Source organism: Mus caroli, unplaced genomic scaffold (assembly GCF_978045245.1).
Source record: "Mus caroli unplaced genomic scaffold, Mus_caroli_1 scaffold_6, whole genome shotgun sequence".
Classification (NCBI taxonomy): domain Eukaryota; kingdom Metazoa; phylum Chordata; class Mammalia; order Rodentia; family Muridae; genus Mus; species Mus caroli.
The window spans coordinates 846,307-867,532 of record NW_028227261.1 but is presented as its reverse complement, the minus strand read 5'-3'; the positions used below and the strand labels follow the sequence as shown (position 1 = coordinate 867,532).

Sequence of the window (21,226 nt, the reverse complement as noted above, 5' to 3'; positions counted from 1 at the left end):
ACAGGTGACTGCAGAGCTGGGAACCAACAAACATTTAGTGGCTGCATGCATCCACATTTGGGGGGGAGCTGGGGAGGACGATAGATTCTTACCCTTACTCACAGAAAGCTGCCCGCCTTTGCCTCCTGAGAGCTGGGACCATGCTTGGCCACCAGCAGTATTTTTATGGCTGAACTGCATTGCCCTGAATGTACTTTAATTTGCTCAACTTCCCACCTGTTGGCAGTCGTTAGGCTATTATGAGTAAAAGTGCTTTGAACGTTCAAGTACAAGTCCTGGAGTGGACATATGTTTTCATTTCTTTTGGATAAATATGTAGGCGTAGGATTGTTGGGTTTTAGGGGAACGACTGCTTAATTTACAAGAGACTTCCAATCTGCTCTCCAAAGTGGCTGCACCATCTAATGCTCCCACCTAAAGAGATGTGTGAGGTCTCATGTTGCCTCGCCTCCTCACCGACACTTAACCTTGCAAATCTGTAATTGTGGAGCAATCTAAAGCTCTGTAGTGCTATCTCGTTACAGATATAATGAGAAATTTTGCAACGACTAAAGTGCTGAGTAATTTTTTGGTGTTTACTTTTAATTTCTTACTGCGTAAAATAATGAGATTATTTGCCTATTTATTGGACTGAGTAGTTATGTATGTTTCAGATAGATGTTTTACATATATTTTCACCCAGTCTGGGACTTCTCTATTTAGTTTCCATTTCAGCCAAACTTTTACAGGCCCAGAGTTTGTTGTTTTCATTTGTTTGTTTGTTTGCTAGACAGGGCTTCTCTGCATAGCCCTAACTGTCCTGGAACTCACTCTGTAGACCAGGCTAGCCTCGAACTCAGAGATCCTCCTACCTCTGTCTCTCGAGTGCTGAGATTAAAAGCTCATGGTACCATTGTACTGGCCCAGAATTTTTAATCTTTATTAAATAAGCCACATCATCTATTTTCCATTATTGCTGCTCTCTTGCCTCAAACATGGCCTGGACACTTTCCTTGGTAGAAGTTGGCATTGTTTGAGGGCTCTGTGGTGGTATGAATGAGAATTGCTCCCATGGGGTCCTATATTTGAATGCTTGGCTCCCATTGGGTGGAACTGTTTGGGAAGGATGAGGAGGTGAGGCCTTTTTAGAGGACTCATCCTTATGGGTCAGATGTTAGTTCCCAGCTACATCTGCAGCCCCTGGACTGCCTGCTGCCATGCTCCACCATTTTTGGTCATGGACTCCAGCCCTCTGGAACTGTGAGATACAAACTAAAAGCTTTCTTCTATAAGTTGCCTACATCATGGTGTTTTGTTATGGCGACATGAAAATAATTAAGATAGGCTCCCTCGCCCACTTACCATCTCCAAGATGACCTGATGCCCAATAACTGAGAACTGTTATTGTCTTGTGTGTTTTGTTCAGTTTTTATTATATATAAGTACACTGTAGCTGTCTTCAGACACTCCAGAAGAGGGCGTCAGATCTCATTACAGATGGCTGTGAGCCACCATGTGGTTGCTGGGATTTGAACTTCAGACCTTCGGAAGAGCAGTCGGGTGCTCTTACCCACTGAGCCATCTCACCAGCCCTTGTTCAGTTTTTAAAAGTTGTTCCAGATAGGAGGAAAGTAACAGAAATTTCCCTTTATTTTTTTCATGCATTTATTTGTATGTTTTGCAGCACAGAGGATTATTCTCTAGGGCCTTACATAGGCTATATATGATTGCTGCACAACAAGTTACACTGCCTATCCATCTTCATTTTCTTTTAAAATTTATTTTAGGGGCTAGAGATATGGTTCAGCACTTAGGAGCATTTGTTGCTCTTACAAAAATCCTGGATTCAGTTCCCAGGGCCCACATGGTGGCTTACAGACATCTGTGACTCCAGTTTTAGGCGATCTGATACCATTTTCTCACTTCTGAAGGCACCAGGCATGCATGTAGCACACATATGTACATACAGGCAAAACACTCATACACACAACATAAAAATTATAAATCTAAAGATAAATTTCTTTCTCCTTAACATTTTATTTTAAAAAGTATGTGTGTGTGTGTGTGTGTGAGAGAGAGAGAGAGAGAGAGAGTTCAGGCTCCTTCGGAGCCCAGAAGAAGGCATCAGATCTCCTGGAACTGGAATTACAGAGGGTTTTGAGCCACTGACTTGGGTGTTGGGAACATAACTGTGGTCCTTTAATAGAGCAGCAAGTGCTCTTAACCTCTGAGACATCTCTATAGCCCTTTATTTTGTAACTTGTAATGTTTATTTATACATATGAGTGTATGTCTGTGTGTGCATATGCCATGTGTATGTAGGCGCCTTCAGAGACCAGAGGGAGTGTCCACACCTGTTGCTAAAGTTGCAGGCAGCTCTAAGCTGCCCAGTGTAAGTGCTGAGTGTGAACCAAACTTAGGTTCTCTGAGAAAACACTCATAACCTCTGAGTGTGTGCGCATGTATACACACACACACACACACACACACATTTTTTTTTTTAAAGACAGGGTTTCTCTGTAGCCCTGGCTATCCTGGAACTCACTTGTAGACCAGGCTGGCCTCAAACTCAAAAATCTGCCTGCCTTTGCCTCCTAAGTGCTGGGATAAAAGGCATGCACCACCATGCCCAGCACACACACACACTTTAAATTTATGCTTTTTGAGACAGGGTCTCATGTAGCCCAGGATGTCCTTAAACTCACTATGTAATTAAGCATAATGCAGAACTCTGATCCTCCTGTGTGTCTCCCAAGTGCTGGGATTAATGGTAAGTGCCACCATGCCTGTTTTATGCAATGTTGGTGATTTAACAGAGGGTCTTGTGCATGCTAGGCAAGCACTCTGTCAACTGAGCTACACCGTTTGCCTAACTATTATTTTTTAAACAAAAACAACTTTACTGCCAGTGGTTTGCATGCCATAACATTGTGTTCATTTTCAACAGCCAGCTTCCCAGGGCATAGGTAGTTAGGTTATTGGTGAGCCTGTCAGTCAGTCTGTCTTTTGCTTCTTCTCCTCGGTGTTTTCAGGATGTCTCTCCCTTTGATTGTGGCTCTGTTTCTCTTGGTGCACTCTTTAAAACTGGGCCTTTCCTTTGGTTGTTTTAAGGAGTTTTTATTTATGTCTTATCTCTATCTGTTTGTGTCTTAGTTAGGGTTTTACTGCTGTGAACAGACACCATGACCAAGGCAAGTTAAAGGACATTTAATTGGGGCTGGCTTACTGGTTCAGAGTTTCAGTCCATCATCATCAAGGTGGGAGCTGGGCAGCATCCAGGCAGGCATGGTGCAGGCATCGCTGAAAGTTCTACATCTTCATCTGAGGGCTGCTAGTAAGCTAGAAGCTATGAGTAGGGTCTTAAAGCCCACATCCAAAGAGACACACTTACTCCAACAAGGCCACACTCCCTGAGCCAGGCACATACAAACCATCACAGTTTGTTTATTTTGTGTTGGTGTGACATTTCCTGGTTTATTTGCCTTGATACTTGTAAAACTCCTTGGCTATCACATTGCTCTCCCAGTTTCTCAGGTCAAATAAACACCCTGGAGTGATGTGTGAATCGCTCCAGTTTGATCTGGTCGGTTGGGGTGTGGGAATTCAGTACAAGTCAGCAGCCCCGTGGATTTTATTTATTAGTTGTCTAGAGAGTATTTCGATGCTTATTGGCCTCGTGGCAACCAGGAGAGGGGCTAAAATAAGGCACCAAAGGGAATCTTGTTACCCCTGGGCAGAAACCTCTACTGTGTCTTCGTGAACATTTTGGGGTGCTATCTCTTCTTAGTAAGGTAGGAGTTACCTTGGAATGCTCTGAAGTCATTTCAGAGTCTGGAGAGCCGTACACTCAAGGACACAAGGGTGTCAGTGAGTGCTCACCCCACAGGCCCAGGTACTTACTGTTCCACAGGTTAGGACTGTGGCCTAGTTTTGGTAAGCCTGTTCAATAGAGACTCGGTCATTCCTGGAGCTCAGCCCTACTCCGTTTTGCTTGTCTTTTGCTCTCGATGTGAGAGATCAGGCTCCTACCAACTACCAAGGCAACACCAGATTTCACAGCAGTGTTAGCATCCTACTGACCTCCAACTTTTCATGATCCCTCTGTAGGGTGCTAATACAACTGAATTATAGGTGGAGCATTCTCCTATACTCCATGAACACACATCTTTCCCTAAAGTCCGCATCACTGCACCAGCTACCACTCCAATTTGTTGCTGGTAAAAGTCTCACAGATGAGCTGCTTCCTTAAGACAAGGTATTCACATGCTGCTTAGGTAGGGCTCCTCATTGCCAAACAGACAGTGGGTAACCCATTTCCAAATCCCCTGCAGTCATCTCTCTCAGACCATTTCTTGCACCAATGGTGTCAGCCCATGTCCTCTAGTTCAAAGTCGTGGGATAGAACTAGGTACACCAGAAATTTAGTAGGCATCTTGGATTGATTAGCAGAGGAAAAAGAATTGAACTGAGAGGGGCCGGAGAGATCGCTCAGTGGTTAAGAGCACTGAATGCTTTTCCAAAGGTCCTGAGTTCAATTCCCAGCAACCACATGGTGGCTCACAACCATGTGTAATGGGATCTGATGCCCTCTTCTGGTGTGTCTGAAGACTGCAACAGTGTACTCATATAAAATAAATAAATCTTAATAAAAAAAGAAAGAGGAAGCCGGGCGTGGTGGCGCACGCCTTTAATCCCAGCACTCGGGAGGCGGAGGCAGGCGAATTTCTGAGTTCGAGGCCAGCCTGGTCTACAAAGTGAGTTCCAGGACAGCCAGGGCTATACAGAGAAACCCTGTCTCGAAAAACCAAAAAAAAAAAAAAAAAAAGAAGGAGGAGGATGAGGAGAAGAAAGAAGATGAAGAAGAAGAGGAGGAGGAGGAGGAAGAAGAAGAAGAAGAAGAAGAAGAAGAAGAAGAAGAAGAAGAAGAAGAAGTGTTGAACTGAGAAATCCTTTGGTTCTTGATTCCCAACTGGTATATTGAGATAAAAGTGGAAGGGAGCTGGGCATGGTAGCATACACCTTTAATCCCAGCACTTGGGAGGCAGAGGCAGGCAGATTTCTGAGTTCGAGGCCAGCCTGGTCTACAAAGTGAGTTCCAGGACAGCCAGGGCTGCACAGAGAAACCCTGTCTCAAATAACAAAACAAAAAAGTGGAAGGGAGGCAAACCTAATGTATACCTGACAGGCTTGGCCAGCCTAACAGAGGAGCACAGTATACCCCAGAGAAAACTGCATGTGTTAATCAGAGTTTTGTCCCTGTAAACAAATACTTGAGGCAACGTGAAAGAGAAGACCAATTTATTCACTTATTTTACTATAGTGGGGATTATACTTCATACCACAAATATTAGCATTGGATATGGTTACTTCACAACCCTCTCTGCTCAGCCATATACCAGGGTCAACCCAGAGTAGGAGGCCCAGTTCACATTCTCCCTCAGCTAAAGGTTACATACCGACTGGCTATCTTTCCCAAATTGCTTTACTAGGCCATCCGGCTTCCATACACAAAGCTCTAAACTTATAGAACACCTGGGTTCAATCCCCAGCCCCCCCCACACACACACCTATACAGTATTGCAAAGTATCTGAAGGGAGTGCAGAGGTACCCCCCACCAATCTCCACTGACATTTCCACAGGCTCTGTATTATTTTGAGGACTTCTTGACGCTGAAGGTTCTCCATCTCCAAGACAAAAAAACTACAGGAGTTGCCAGTCATCCCTGCGACTCTGAGGAAAGGGAACATGTCCTGTCCACTGTTGAGCCCACCTCCTGCCCGGACTAGTGACAACGCCAACTTAAACGACCAAAAATAATCCAAAGAGTCCTGTGAGTTATACAGAGGAGTCAGATGTCACCACCTAGAGGGCACAACACAGGCTGCAAAGACCTGGGAGAGCCAGAATTCAGATCCAAGAGACGCAGGATATCCTAACTTTTGCGTAAATGGTCTTTTAAGTTAGCAGTTGACCCAAGTTTCAACTGGCTTTAGACAAGTTCTCGAGCACCTGCCCCAGTCTCCAGGAGAATCGTCTGGGCAACAGTCAGCTTTGACTCTGCCCTCCGCGACGCTCCCCCTACTTCACCCCCGCTGCTAACACTACGCCTGCGCACAGACTCTCCTTCCGAAGCCACAGCCCCGCCCGCTACCACAAAGCAGCCCTCCGTTGCCATGGAGCTGCGCGCCCAAACTACGCAGCCTCAGACCCACGGTGGCTGGGGGGCAGTCGGGCCGTTAAGAGGCCATCGTCTAGCGGCTTAAGGAACTGATCCTGCGGGGCCAGTGCTGAGGAACCGTCGCTGAGGATCTGTTTCTGGGAGGCGACCTAGTTACTGGACCACTTTCTAGGGGTCATTTGTGAGGAGCTGTTGCTAAGGGGCAGTCGCCAGGGACCATTCTTGAGAGGTTGCTGCTGAGGGACCACCACCGAGGAGCCGTTCCTGAGGAGGTTTTGCCAACAGTCCAGCCCATTCTTGGGGGACCTTTGCTGAAGTCTCATCGCTGAGGGACATCACTGGGCTGGCCAGAGAGGTGGGTACTGGTGACTTCTGCCTTAGGGCTGCACTGAGGATGCACTGAACAGGGGTAGCTTCTCTGCGTGGACGCGTGGCGGTGAGTCACGTGGTTACCACAGCCTACGAAGCGGCAGCATCAATCTTGCTGAAGAGCCAGGCATCAGTCTGAGAGCTGAAAGAGTCACCTCCCGCCTTTCCAGCCTGGCTTTAAATACAAAACCCTTCATTGCAAGTGGATAGGCCTCCTTAGCTTGATTTTCCATAAAATGACTCCCTTATCTGGGTAAAAATGCTTAGCAAAATACTCCCTGAATGAAGGTGTGCTGTGGGCCAAGTAATGAGTGGACTAGTAAGTAATGTGAGCTAGGTAATGAGTAGACTGCTCAGGTATTCATTGATGAATATTCTCTTCAGACAAATGATGCCTACCTTCTTGTGTACAATTTAAGAATTGATTATCAAACAATTATCAAAAGCCCACCCAAGCCAATAAATAGAATCTTGTCTTCACCCATAACATAGTACCCTCCTCTCCTGGGTTAACTATGAACAAACCCGTGATTCTCACTTCTCCTCGTGTGTAACCACACACCTTTGCTTGTCTTAGATTAGAAATTTATTCCTGAACAGTAGTTTTTGTTAATAGTTTGATTGGTTTTTGAGAAAGGGTTTTTCTGTATGGTCCTGGCGTGATGGCACACGCCTTTAATCCCAGCACTCGGGAGGCAGAGGCAGGCGGACTTCTGAGTTTGAGGCCAGCCTGGGCTACAGAGTGAGTTCCAGGACAGCCACCACTACACAGAGAAACCCTGTCTCAAAAAACCAAAAAAAAAAAAAAAAAAAAAAAAACAAGTTGGCAACTTTGTTATGGCAACCCTGGAAAACTCCTGTGACAAGTGAGAGTTTCTGCAGCCCTCTCTAAGGAGAGGGTTGTCCTCTCAGAAGAAACGTTAGAACAGGCAGTACAGTGGCCTCAGAGACACCCAACGTCCCAATCCTCCGAACCAGTAAAATCATAACGTTCCATGGCTAAGAGGAACTGAGGTGGCCCATCAGCTTCCTTTGAGATGGAAGAACTATCTTAGGTCATCTCATTGGAAGAGGGAGGCAGGAGAGATCACCAAAGGCTACTGCAGGTCGGGCTCAGCTAACACTGCAGCTTTGAACACGTTAGATGAAGTCAGGTGCCAAAGGGCAAAGGCAGCTTTAGACAGAAAATGAAAAGCCAAGAAAGTAGACACACCCTCTCTGGTTTCCAAGAAGGTGCACACAGCTCTGCTGATGCAGGACAACCTAGTCCTAGTTCATAAGGACAAGCCTCAAGGTGCTGTGAGACTGAAAAGAAGAGAAAGACAAATCTAGGGTTATACCAAGTGCAGTTTGCTGCTAAGCATTGGGGGACAGGAAGTATGTAAGTATGGGCCTGAATGTCAGCAGACCAAATGAACCCAAGTGTGAGTCAAAATCTTTGGGTCAAAATGAAGAGTGTATTTGTGGAGTAGAACAGGGAGCCAAACTTGCTGGGTGGTAATGGTGCACGCCTTCAATCACTTGGGAGGCAGAGGCAGGCCATCTTTGTGAGTTTGAGGCCAGCCTGGTGAGTGCCGGGGTTAAACTGAGAAACCCTATCTCAAAATAAAACCAGAGCAGACTCATTCTTTCTGTAGTCTGCCTGTTTATCTTAAAGTAATATCTGTAGTGACAATTTGGGAGTTTTGGTTTCTTTAAAAAAAAAACCACAGGAGTAGCCGGGCGTGGTGGCACACGCCTTTAATCCCAGCACTTGGGGGTGGATTTCTGAGTTCAAGGTCAGCCTGGTCTACAGAGTGAGTTCCAGGACAGCCAGGGCTATACAGAGAAACTCTGTCTTGAAAAAAACAACAAAAAAACCCAAACCAAATAAAAAAAAAACCCACAGGAATATTTAAGAATATATTTTTGTCTTAATCCTAGGTGTGGGGTACGGGGCTGCTTCAGACTGCCCACCATAGCTGACTATGATTTGCCTCATGCTCTAGCAAGGGCGTGATTTTGCCAGCTGCAGATGGTTTCTGTGAGTGTATGGGTGTCTGGAATTCTGGAGACTTTTCAGAGTGTATTATATAAATGCTAGAGCCCTGATAGGTGGGTTATTGTTGGGTTGTTGGTTGGTTTTGGCTGCTGTTGCTTATTGGCTATTGTTGTCTGCTGTTAGTTGTGGTTTGATAACCAGGCCTACAGAAAGAAGAAAGAGCAAGAAATTAGATATCCTAACATGAAGCTCAAACTTGCCCCAAGGAGCTCAGTGCCCCAGGCCAACAGGAAGTGGTCTAATGATAGCACCACCCCCTTTTCAGTCCCTGACTATATTCAGGGATCTCTTTCCTTTCTTCTCTATCCTTTCTCTCCTATCTATTGTTAGGGGGTTGAATGGGTGGAGAAAAGAACCCACAAAGTAGCCAAAAACTGGCTACAAATATCAAAGCTGGATACCAGTGGCACACTATTGTAATCCCCAATTTTCAGGAGATTGAGATAGGAAGATTGTGGATTCAGGGCTATATTAAGATGCTGTCAAAAAAGGAAAAGCTCAACTGGGAAGTCAGGATGTCTCTGAAGCAGAATATGGCTATAAAGTCCCACATAAGACACCAATGATCTCATTGATTTATGCTATGCTGAGATAAGAAAAGAAAGGAAAAAAAAAAACCAGCCAGGGCTATTTGTAGAACATCGTAAGTGTGACTCAAGATGGGAGTCCTTGTGTCCAGCTGGTTCCACACACACCTGTTGACACAGTGCCTCTATACCCTTGAGACCCAGATGCCAGGCCTCTGGAGTGGGGTTCTCAGCCTGCCTAACTCGGTGGGCCATTAATACCGTTCCTCAATGCTGTGTTGACCCACAACCATAAAATTATTTTTGTTGCTACTTCATACTTATAACCATAATTTTACTACCACCATGAACCATAACGTAAATATCTGATATGCAGCAATCGAAAGGGCCAAGACCCATGGGGTTGAGAACTACTGCTCTAAGAACAAGATAAATTTGCACTGTTTTAAGAATAATAGGGAAGGCAAAAGGTGTGCTCTTTTTTCTTTTCTTTTTTTTTCTATAGAATAAGTTTAGCTCCTAATTAACACCCAAGCTTCAGTTCTTTAGATCTCATTCCACTGTGGAGCCTTGGAGCCTCTTTACTGTTTCCTGTCCTCACCAGTGCCTGCTAGATCTTCATGCTCTTGTGCTCCAAAGTCTGAAAAACATGTAGTGACAGATCACTGTAGCTTTGGTTTGCAGTCCCCTTATTCCAGACCATGTTGAACAACTTTCCTTTCTTCCCTTTCTTTCTTTCTTTCTTTCTTTCTTTCTTTCTTTCTTTCTTTCTTTCTTTCTTTCTTTCTTTCTCTCTCTCTCTCTCTCTCTCTCTCTCTCTCTCTCTCTCTCTCTCTCTCTCTCTCTCTCCCTCCCTCCCTCCCTCCCTCCCTCCCTCCCTCCCTCCCTTTCTTTCTTTCTTTTTCTTTTTTTCCCTTTGGTTTTTTCGAGACAGGGTTTCTCTGTATAGCCCTGGCTGTCCTGGAACTCGATCTGTAGACCAGGCTGGCCTCAAACTCAGAGATCCACCTGCCTCTGCCTCCCTAGTCTTGGGATTAAAGGCGTGCACCACCATCACCCTGCTCAACATTTCTTAAGTTATAATCATGAGATAGTTTATTATTCAAATGAGGGCTCCATTGAATAACACTCGGAGAGCAGCTGTATACACAGGGATGCTGATGAATATTGGCTCCTGTGTGTGTTGGCTGAATGTCCCTTATTATAAAGCCCCTGGCATGAAGCTTCTGCCTGATGGTAACCCTTCTAAGTTATGGGTCATAGTTACCCTCTGCCCCATAGCTTTTCTCCACATCTCTTTAGGATAGCGCCTATCGGAAGTTTCAAATACGAATAAATATAGGTGACTCTACCAGCATTTTCTCTCATACCTAGTATGTCTGGTGTCTTATTTAGGAACCTTGATGTCATCTCCCCTCTTGGCCACTGCCTCTGTGGTGGTTTCACTTTTCATAAATGAGCTCTTAATCCACTGGAGCTGATTTTCCAGGAAAAGGTCCAGCTTCTTAACATGCCCACTGAAATAAACCCAGCTCTGCTTCTGCTGGTGAGCAATCAGATTTTGTACTAAGCGCCTCAGTCTTTAGCAACCAGTTCCTGGTCCTGTTTCTCTGTGCCTGGTACCATTGTAACTTTGTAACTTTAGAATAAATACCCGCAGACCCCCCCTCCCCTTATTCCCCTTCAATACTATTGTTCTTTGTTCTTCAGCTTATATCTTAAAACTCACTGGCAAGCTTCTGACCTATTTTCCTCAAGCGGATGCACATGTAAAGACTCTTGCTGAGAATCAGATGCAGTTTAGAGAATCTAAAATTGACTTACTGACTGTAGGACATCTCCAGTGCCTGAACCTGAGGGTCTGTTCATTTGTTTGCTTGCTTGCATTTTCTTCCTTTTGCAATTTTTTTTTCTTACCGAAAAGTCCAGAATCGCAAAAATAAAGGAGAAGGAGGCTGGGGAGATGGTTGAATTGTTAAGAACATTTGTGGCTCTTGCAAAGAACTGAAGTTTAGTACCTGGTGCAAATTTGAGGCCATTTACCTGTAACTCTAGCTGCAGGGAATCTGAAAACCTCTTTCGCCTTTTTGAGTACACACACACACACACACACACACACACGCTTATAAGGAGAAGGATAACATGAAGTCTAAATTCCAACCACCCTTCATCAGCAAGATCAGTGCTGTCTTATTCCTGTTCCAACTGGGCTGACACATTGTGAAGATAACATTTTGGTCATACTCTCATCTCTCTTTGAAAATGTTACTACATACCTCTGTACTTTTAGCCAACTCACAAAGTCATTTCATCTCCCACAAAATTAACAGTTATTTCTTCATAAAAACCAATACCTGGGGGCTGGTGAGATGGCTCAGTGGGTAAGAGCACCCTACTGCTCTTCCGAAGGTCCAGAGTTCAAATCCCAGCAACCACATGGTGGCTCACAACCATCCGTAATGAGACCTGACGCCCTCTTCTGGTGTGTCTGAAGACAGCTACAGTGTACTTACATATAATAAATAAATAAATAAATAAATAAATAAATAAATAAGTCTTTAAAAAAAAAAAACAATACCTGTTGCCAGTTTTCAGTAACTATCCCAAGAATCTCATTCAGGGCTGTCTGCTTGAGTCAGGAGCCAAACCCAATCTTCACAGGACATGCAGCTGGTTTGTCTTTGGAGATTTTGATCTGAGAGGCATCCCCACCTCTCCTCTTACTCTGTGATGATTATTTGCTGAAGAAATTAGGTCATTTGATCCTTTTAGTACTTTTAAAATCTTTGTGTATGTGACAGAGCACATGTGTGGTTAGAGAACAACTTGTGGGGGTCAGGTGTCTCCTACCAAGCGGCCCTGGGGACTGAACTCAGATTGTCAGGCTTGGAAGCAAGGACCCTAACCTTCTGAACCGTCTCAGCAGCCCAGACCACACAGATTAGGTGAGAGTGAACAGTTTACTCTCCATTTCTGCATCTTGTTGGCAACATGTATTAAACAGCCTTGACCTTTTCCAAGTTTGTAGTTTTACCTTGTTCATATTTAGGGCCTCTGTCTTCTGGATATAAAACTTTGCCAATGTCTCCTCAGTATTTTTTTCTTAAGCTCTAGCTTATCCATTTTCTTTTTTGTTTGTTTGTTTTTTGGTTTTTGGTTTTGGTTTTTTGAGACAGGGTTTCTCTGTGTAGTCCTGGCTGTCCTGGAATTCACTCTATAGACCAGGCTGGCCTCGAACTCAGAAATTTGCCTGCCTCTGCCTCCCAAGTGCTGGGATTAAAGGCATGTGCCACCACTGCCCGGCTATTTATCCATTTTCTTAATGGATATTAATATACAATCATTTTTTGTACTTTTGAGTCTTATTGTGTAGTCGATGATCTCTCAAATGTCTCTCTTCCTCACCTTCCTGATTACTGGGACCCTGGGTACATGGCTCTGCACCCTTAAGTTATTAGAAATGTTAACATCTTTTAAACTACAACCTTGTTGATATATATTTTACAATAATGTTTTACAGCTAATTTCTGTCTCCCAGTATGGAAGAACCTACTGTCCAGTTTTCTGATGAGGACCTTGTGGACAACTTCCCTCCTATGGATGATGGTAATGGAGGTCTTTTCCCAGCACAGACTGTTTCGGAACAGGGAAGACAGTGTTTCCTGGCAGCCCTTTATTCCAGGGAAAGTGCATCTTCTAAATTCATTTATTTCTCGAACAGGGAATTCTGCTTTTGTTTTTAGTTGAAAAATAATAGTGACTGGGACTTTGAATGTGGCATTCTGTATTTTTCCATTAATAAACTGAATAAATTAATGCCAGTTTAAATCTTAACCCTTTGAATGTGACCTAGAATGTTTTAGAATTTCTTCTAAATTTTTCTGATGATCCAAACTTTTATGAGATGTCCTTGATTTGGCATCCCTTCCAGCCTACAGACTTGACTCCATGACCATGTTTTCTGGGTCTATAAGGACCCCTGACCCTGACCCTGACCCTCCCTGACTCTGACCTTGGGTTTTTATGTTCCTCTCACCCAATTGCCTCTTTCTCATCCTCCTTGTGGTGGTAGGCTCTGGAGTTTTGCACTTTCTTTTCAGTAATTTCCACAGAGATACAATAAGGATATGGAGTTAAACCCATTATTCTCCATGTTTTTTAAAAGTCTATAGGGATGTTCTCAAGACAATGTTCTCAAAAAAAAAGCTTTTTTTAAAAAAATAGGGGTTAGAAAGATGTCTCAGAGGTATTGCTGTTGCAGAGAACCCAGGTTCCGTTCTCAGTACCTACATGGCAGCTCACAACTGTCTATAACTCCAGCTCCTGAGAATCTCCCACCATCTTCTAGTCACTGCAAGCACATACAAGGTGTACATGCATAGATAAAGGCAAACACTTATACAAAAAAATCAAAATTATGTTTTTTACTTTGTGTGTGTGTGTGTGTGTGTAGGCCATGGGTGTGTGGAGGTCAGAGGACACTTGTTTGAATTGGTTCTTTGAATATGTAGGTTCTGTAACTTGAACTCGGGTCATCAGATTTGGCACACAGGCTCTTTTACCCGCTGTCTTAGTCAGGGTTTCTATTCCTGCACAAACATCATGACCAAGAAGCAAGTTGGGGAGGAAAGGGTTTATTCGGCTTACACTTCCATGCTGCTGTTCATCACCAAAGGAAGTCAGGACTGGAACTCAAGCAGGTCAGGAAGCAGGAGCTGATGCAGAGGCCATGGAGGGATGTTCTTTACTGGCTTGCCTCACCTGGCTTGATCAGCCTACTCTCTTATAGAACCCAAGACTACCAGCCCAGGGATGGTCCCACCCACAAGGGGCCTTTCCCCCTTGATCACTAATTGAGAAAATGCCTTACAGTTGGATCTCATGGAGGCATTTCCTCAACTGAAGCTCCTTTCTCTGTGATAACTCCAGCTGTGTCAAGTTGACACAAAAATAGCCAGTACAATTGACCCCTTGTCAACTTGACACACAAACACATCACTAGTAAGCCTCAACCCTTACATTCTTATTCATCCCCAAGATCTAAATAACTTTAAAAGTCCCACAGTCTTTACATATTCTTAACATTTCAATCCTTTTAAAATCCAAAGTCTTTTTACAATTAAAAGTCTCTTAACTGTGGGCTCCACTAAAACAGTTTCTTCCTTCAAGAGGGAAAAAGGGCACAGTCACAATCAAAGCAAAAATCATTCTCCAACCGTCCAACGTCTGGGATCCAACTCACGATCTTCTGGGCTCCTCCAAGGGCTTGGGTCACTTCTCCAGCCATGCCCTTTGTAGCACACACGTCATCCTCTGGGCTCCAGATGCCTGTACTCCACTGCTGCTGCTGCTCTTGGTGGTCATCTCATGGTACTGGCATCTCCAAAACACTGCATGGCCCCTTCAGTCCTGGGCCTTCAATTACAACTGAGGCTGCACCTTCACCAATGGCCTTCCATGGCCTCTCACAGTGCCGAGCCTGAGCTGCTCTGCATGATCCCTTCATGCCTTCAAAACCAGTACCACCTGGGTGACCCTTACACATTACCAAGTCCCACTGCAGAAGGAGTACAACCTTGCCTATCTCTGGAACACAGCCTCTTTGTGCTTTCAGAAAACACTTCCCAGAAGATGTCACCTCAACGATGCTGGTCTCTTCTTAATCACCGCTAATTTCTTAGCTCCAGCTAACCAGCATCAATAGTCCCAGTAATGCAAAGTTTTTGCTTTAGTAGTTCTGGTATCTTGTTAATCACAGCTGATTCTTCAGCCCCAGCTAACCAGAACTACAAAATCTTCACAATCAAAACAGCAACGGCCCTGAAAAGAGTCTTTAATTTTCCCTCTGAAATTTCACAAACCAGACCTCCATCCTCTGCACTGTTCTTCCAAGCTCCTACACAACATCTGACAGAGCTCTTAACAACGAATGGATCTTAAAGCCCAAAGTTCCAAAGTCCTTCCACAGTCCTCCCCAAAACATGGTCAGGTTGTCACAGGAATACCCCACTCTGCTGGTACCAATTCGTCTTAGTCAGGGTTTCTATTCCTGCACAAACATCATGACCAAGAAGCAAGTTGGGGAGGAAAGGGTTTATTCGGCTTACACTTCCATGCTGCTGTTCATCACCAAAGGAAGTCAGGACTGGAACTCAAGCAGGTCAGGAAGCAGGAGCTGATGCAGAGGCCATGGATGTTCTTTACTGGCTTGCCTCACCTGGCTTGATCAGCCTACTCTCTTATAGAACCCAAGACTACCAGCCCAGGGATGGTCCCACCCACAAGGGGCCTTTCCCCCTTGATCACTAATTGAGAAAATGCCTTACAGTTGGATCTCATGGAGGCATTTCCTCAACTGAAGCTCCTTTCTCTGTGATAACTCCAGCTGTGTCAAGTTGACACAAAAATAGCCAGTACACCCGCTAAGCCATTTAGCTGGCCCTTAGGTTTTTTGAGAACCCTTCTATATCTACACTTACTAGAGATTCAGAGAACCTTTACCACTTCTTTCTACCCACATTTACTATGTGTGTGTGTGTGTATATATAAACAAACTTGGGCCAGGCATGTTGGCACACAACTTTAATCCCACCCCAGAGACAGACACCTGTGGATCTCTGTGAGTCTGAGGCCAGCCTGATCTCCATAGCAAGCTCCTGGAAAGACAAGGCTACACAGTGAGACCATCTGTCTTTACTTGAGAGGCCAAATCAAGGGGAACTGATGTGAGTTCAAGACCAAGCTAGGATACAAAGTGAAACCCTGTCTCAAACAAAACCAAGTCATAAATAACGTAAAAACTGAGTCGTCAGGCTTGGTCCAGTTTGGTGGAAACATCTTTGAAACTCCAGCTGAGGCAGGAGGACAGGGGCAAGGGCAAGGCTAGCAGCATAAGCTACAAATACCTTATCTAAGAGAAAAAAAGAAAAGTTGAACACTTCTTTTTTTTGTTTTTGTTTTTGTTTTTTCAAGACAGGGTTTCTCTGTATAGCCCTGGCTGTCCTGGAACTCACTTGTAGACCAGGCTGGCCTTGAACTCAGAAATCTGCCTGCCTCTGCCTCCCAAGTGCTGGGATTAAAGGACCACTGCCTGGCTCTGAAACACTTCTAAAAAGCAACAATGAACTTGCAATAGTATCTAGATCAACAGAGAACAGTCACAGCATTGTACATGGCCTGTGGCCACCACAAACTCCACCAAATAGTGGAAAGAAAAAGGAAAGCAGGAGTTGGGGATTTAGCTCAGTGGTAGAGCGCTTGCCTGGCAAGCGCAGGGCCCTGGGTTCGTTCCTCAGCTCTAGGAAAAAAAAAAGAAAAAGAAAAGGAAAAAGAAAAAGAAAGGAAAAGGAAAGGGAAATGTTGGCATCACCATGGAAACTGTCTAAGGGTGACTGAGGATGCCCAGAGTTCCCTGGATACGTGTGTGTATTCTCTCTCTCTCTCTCTCTCTCTCTCTCTCTCTCTCTCAGTATTTTTATCTTTTGACAATATTGTTTTGTTTTGTATTTTGAGGCAGGGCCTCACATAGCCCAGAATGACCTCAGACTTCCTAGACCTGACCTGGAATTCTGGCTTCTGCTTTTATCCTTTCTGCGCTCGAAGCAATAGGCCCGAGGCGCCACACATAGCTGACTATGGTTTGGCTCTTTGTTGTTTCTGTTTTGTTTTGACTGTTCCCTTGATTTCTAGAAAGAGTCCAGTTGGAGGATCTGGAGTTTGAGGTAGAACGGCCTCCGGAGGGACTAGAGGATGAAGGCAGCCACAGGTAACTCACCAAGATGCATGGAGATTCCTCCTTTGAAGGAAGGAAGGCTGCATGTCTAGTGGGCTGTGGAGCTGCGGGGTGGAGAGCAGTCGAGGGTCGAGCTGAGCATTAGGGTTTGTGTGTGAAGCAAGTACTATCTTTTTATGTCAAGTTCAGCAAAAAAGGAGAGCAAGGGTGCCGAGAAAATGAGGAAGACAACCACTAAAGACCGAGTCCAGGCGTTTCATCTTCGGAAGAGCTTGAACCTCCTAGACAAGATGCATGAAGAAAAGGACGTGTTCATCCAGAAGACCAAGTGAGCCCCCTGCTGAAAACCCGTGGCTGGCCACACCTTCCGTGGCACAGCATCCGTGTGGGAGGTCCTGCCTTTTGCTTGCTTGCTTTCTCTTTCTTTCTTTCTTTCTTTCTTTCTTTCTTTCTTTCTTTCTTTCTTTTTAAGATTTATTTATTTATTATATGTAAGTACACTGTAGCTGTCTTCAGACACCCCACAAGAGGGCATCAGATCTCATTACAGATGGTTGTGAGCCACCATGTGGTTGCTGGGATTTGAGCTCATGACCTTTGGAAGAGCAGTCAGTGCTCTTAACAGCTGAGCCATCTCTCCAGTCCCCCTTTTGTTTTCTTGAGAGCTCTGTGCAGGGAGCAACCTCACAAGCCTGAACAGATGGGGAGCGCTCCACCTCCTTTCCCTCTCCCTCAGACCAGACAAGCTCCCAGAGAACTAAGGTGCTCCTGGGTCCTGCTGTGGCCTCCATGAAAATCTCTTTTCTGCACATTTCAGGTGTGACAGAGGTTATTCTTGGTGAATAACCTGCTACTTCTCAGGGCCCTGCTGGCTTTGGCTCCCTGGCACTTGGCCTACCAGCATAGTCAGCTGAATACTGAGTATGTCCCCAACACACAGGAAAGTTGGACAGTAGTATGAGGCAACTGTCCCCTCACGCCACCCCTAGATCATTGTGGTCGGCTTTTCTTGCTCTTATTTCAGCGTCTCTGAAAAACAAAAGTATCTTTCTTCATGACATCAGCACCTGATGTCATGTGGGTATAGGATTTTACCCAACAGCAATGGCGTGTTGCATTGTTCTGACATCCTTTGGGTGCCCTTTAGAACTCATGCTTTAGGTTGTGTTCTGTCACTTCCCGCTGAGGTGAAAGTTGAATAGCAGGAGTGAGCCTTTCATCCAGGCCTACACAGGGAACTGCTCTGGTCTGTGTGGCAACATGCTGATGAAGAGCTGTAGCCATGTGTAGCTGCATGCTCCTCAGGCCTGTGCTTATACAAGTTCATGTTAACTGTGTTTCCCTTTGTTTCCTAGACATACCACCTTTGGGAGAAATTTACATGATTAGCCCCTTTGGCAGGGTTTTTAGAAAATACCCCAGTCCTGTGACTTGATGGAGTCAGAGACCCCTAGAAAAACAAAGTAGTATTAGTCCTTGGCCTGGACCCTAGGCTTTCTCCCTCCCTTGCCCCCACTGGCCCCTTCTGAGGCTAGAACCTTAGGAAAACATTATGCCAATTCTTATTTCAATATTCTAGAGGGGAGCTGCGTATCTGTCGTCAGAGAATGGACCTCCTCAACAAGCAGCAGGAGAGCTTGGCAGCTGAGATCGCCACAGAGAAAGAAGCCAACAACATGTAGGTCATCCTGTGGCCTACAAGGAGGTTGAGCAGCCAAGTGTGACCATGATGGTCAAGACAGTGTCATATCTCAGAGGCTCATTCACTCATTCAACAAAGAATAGTGTTAAGTTCCAGCTGTGTTCAGATAGTTAAGAGGCAAATAGCATCTCTCCAGGTGGCAAACAGACAATATAACACAAAGAAGAAATGTCAGTCTAGGAGCTGGCTCAGTTGGTGAAATGCTTGCTACCCAAGAGTGAGAACCTGCATCTGACCCTAGCCCCCATGTGCAGAACAGTGCAGAGCATACCAATAATCCCAACACAGAAGAAGTAGAGACAGGAGGGTCCAAAGGTGAGACTAGCAAAATCTGTGAGTTTCAGATTCAGAGGCTGTCTCAAAAGAATAAGGCAGAGAATGATCCAGGAAGATATCTGATGTTGGTGTCTCAGCACATGCATGTACACAAGTGACAGTGCACATGCATAGACACACATGGACACACATGGACCCGTGCACACGCAAGCGCTCAAAGGAAAGAACAGAAATGCTAGTATAGGATGCTGTGATCGGGGAAGAGACAAGGCTGCGTCCATGAAGCTCGTGAAGTGGAAGTTGTAGCATTGGTCACTGGTGGAAATGGCTTATTTGTAGAGTGTTTATATCTGTTGACTTATTTATTTAGAGACAGACTCTAACTCTGAAGTCTATCCTATCCCCAAATTCACAGTCCTCTGCCTCACAAACCCCACTCGCTAGACTCACAAGACTGAGCCACCACACCTGGCCCTCTGTGGGGTTAAAAACCCCATCTGATTCTGTGGATCAGCAGCTCAGTGTCCATAAACGATGAGTTGATGAGTTATGGACAATGTGCCCACCAGCACTACACACATGCAGGATCACTTCATCCATGTCCCGTGCTCTCAGGCACTTCTCAAAGACAAGGCCTTTCGGCTTTCCCTCTAAACATACTGCTGAGAGGAGGACTCTGCTCACCCTGCATAAAGGCTTGCATCTGGTAGTATGATTGGGCCTCAACAACAGTAGACGGCACACTAGGAGCTGTATGCTAGGAAAGAAGAGGAACAGAGTGAAGGCTCAGAGTAATTCTGAGGGAGTGTACCAGGCCTCAGGAGTGTTTCAGGGAGTGTGCCAGTTCTTCCTGAACTCAAGGCCTGACAAGTAGGACTTTGACTTCTAGTTTCCTAAGAGAAAGTGAGAGGCCAATATCAGAGAGTACATGAGTGGAGATAAAAACAACCCCCCCCACTCAGCCAACCTCCGACCTCCACAGGCCCCAGACAAGGCCCAGCTTGGTCCTACTTGGCCAGCTGGAAATGGGTGTAGGAAGCGCCTTACTTGACAGCCAGGACCTCACCTCTGGTCATCTGCTTCTGATGGACTTCCTCCTGAGTGAGGGATGGCCAAGGGAAAGCACCAGGCTGTCCTCAGCTTTATCAGTAAGGCCATCGTGCTGACCTGTGGTCCATTCTGTTGCTGTTCTCCAGGGCTGCTATTGGCCGTCTCCAGGCTGCATCCAGGCGCCTGCAAACAGAGCTAGAGAACGAGAAAGATCTGCAGTCCAAAATCACAGCCATGCTGAAGGACAGCGAGTAAGTTTGCAAGAGCCTGAAAGATTTGTAAGTTAGCACCTGGCTAACTTACCCAGGACTCAGACCTCAGAGCAGTTTGTGGGACAGTTCCTAATTGGAGTATAAAGGATAATTTGCTTTTCACTTTCTAGATGCTTAGGAATTAGTGAAAAGGTGACATGTTAAAGCAGCTGAAGGGAAAACTTTGACCCTGAGTTTTTCCAGTCTCCTCACTTTTGTTTATAATCTTAGAAACTAAAACAACAAATGTTCCATTTTCACAAGGAATGCCATGTGGCACATTGAGATCCAGAAGGGGCAATTTGAGGATGTCCGGAAGCACCATGAAGAAGAGGCAGAAGCTAGACAGAGGGGCCTTGAGGTGCACTCAGCTCAGCAGCTTCAAAGGGAAAGAGAAGCCATGGAGAAGTCAGAAAGGAACCGCCTGCTGAGGGCCCGGTAAGCACCACCCAGACCTGGCCATAGCCAGTTCCTTCATGTTCTACACCCAGTCTCTCTAGAACCAGCTCACAGTTTCCACTCTTTGCTTCCATGCCATGGGTCCTGCAATGGCTCCATGTCACGTGCCCACAGTCACCACTGACCTGCACCATCAGACCTTCCCTCTGCATATTCCTTTATTCCTTCCAGCTGTGCTGTTCTCTGGCTCCATCACACATCTGGATACCCCTTTCCCTACACAAGCCTCAGAGAGCACTGAGTCCTACCTCTGCTTAACCACCGACCCCCAAGGACTTCAGGGCTACTAGATTCTGCTCTCTCAAGATAGAGAAGCCCCTCTTATCTCTTTATGCCACCGTCTTTGCTGATCTCTTCTCCTATCAGATTCCTGCCCAGCCTGGGTCAAACCCTGTTTTTGGTGACTTCCTCACACTGGAGGTCCCAGCTGCACTTTAATATCTGTGACAGGCAAGTATATGTGACACTTATTCCTGTTTCTGCTTGTGTCGCTGCAGGAAATCTTTGCATACACAAAAGGAGCTGGGGCTGAGACATCAGAAGCTAGTGGAAGATGCCCAGAGAAACCACAGAATCGCAGTGAAGTTCCTGAAGGCCTCTCTGGGAAGGTGAGTTCTCACCTTAAATCTTTCTTCCATCAATGCCCTTAGGGAATACAGGA

At 45.4% G+C, this 21,226-nt stretch overlaps 1 protein-coding gene across 1 annotated transcript in view; it reads left to right on the top strand.

Annotated features, from left to right (window-relative positions):
- Positions 1 to 6,131: 6,131 nt before the first annotated feature.
- Positions 6,132 to 21,226, top strand: part of Cfap74 (cilia and flagella associated protein 74) — a 60,210-nt gene continuing 45,115 nt past the window's right edge. Inside the window, exons 1-8 of the mRNA XM_021160961.3 lie at positions 6,132 to 6,513; positions 12,616 to 12,701; positions 16,785 to 16,860; positions 17,012 to 17,155; positions 18,407 to 18,505; positions 20,002 to 20,106; positions 20,371 to 20,544; positions 21,063 to 21,173. Of these exons, the coding sequence (XP_021016620.1) occupies positions 12,635 to 12,701; positions 16,785 to 16,860; positions 17,012 to 17,155; positions 18,407 to 18,505; positions 20,002 to 20,106; positions 20,371 to 20,544; positions 21,063 to 21,173 (776 nt within the window). The 5' untranslated portion in view covers positions 6,132 to 6,513; positions 12,616 to 12,634. The remainder of the gene's footprint in view (positions 6,514 to 12,615; positions 12,702 to 16,784; positions 16,861 to 17,011; positions 17,156 to 18,406; positions 18,506 to 20,001; positions 20,107 to 20,370; positions 20,545 to 21,062; positions 21,174 to 21,226) is intronic.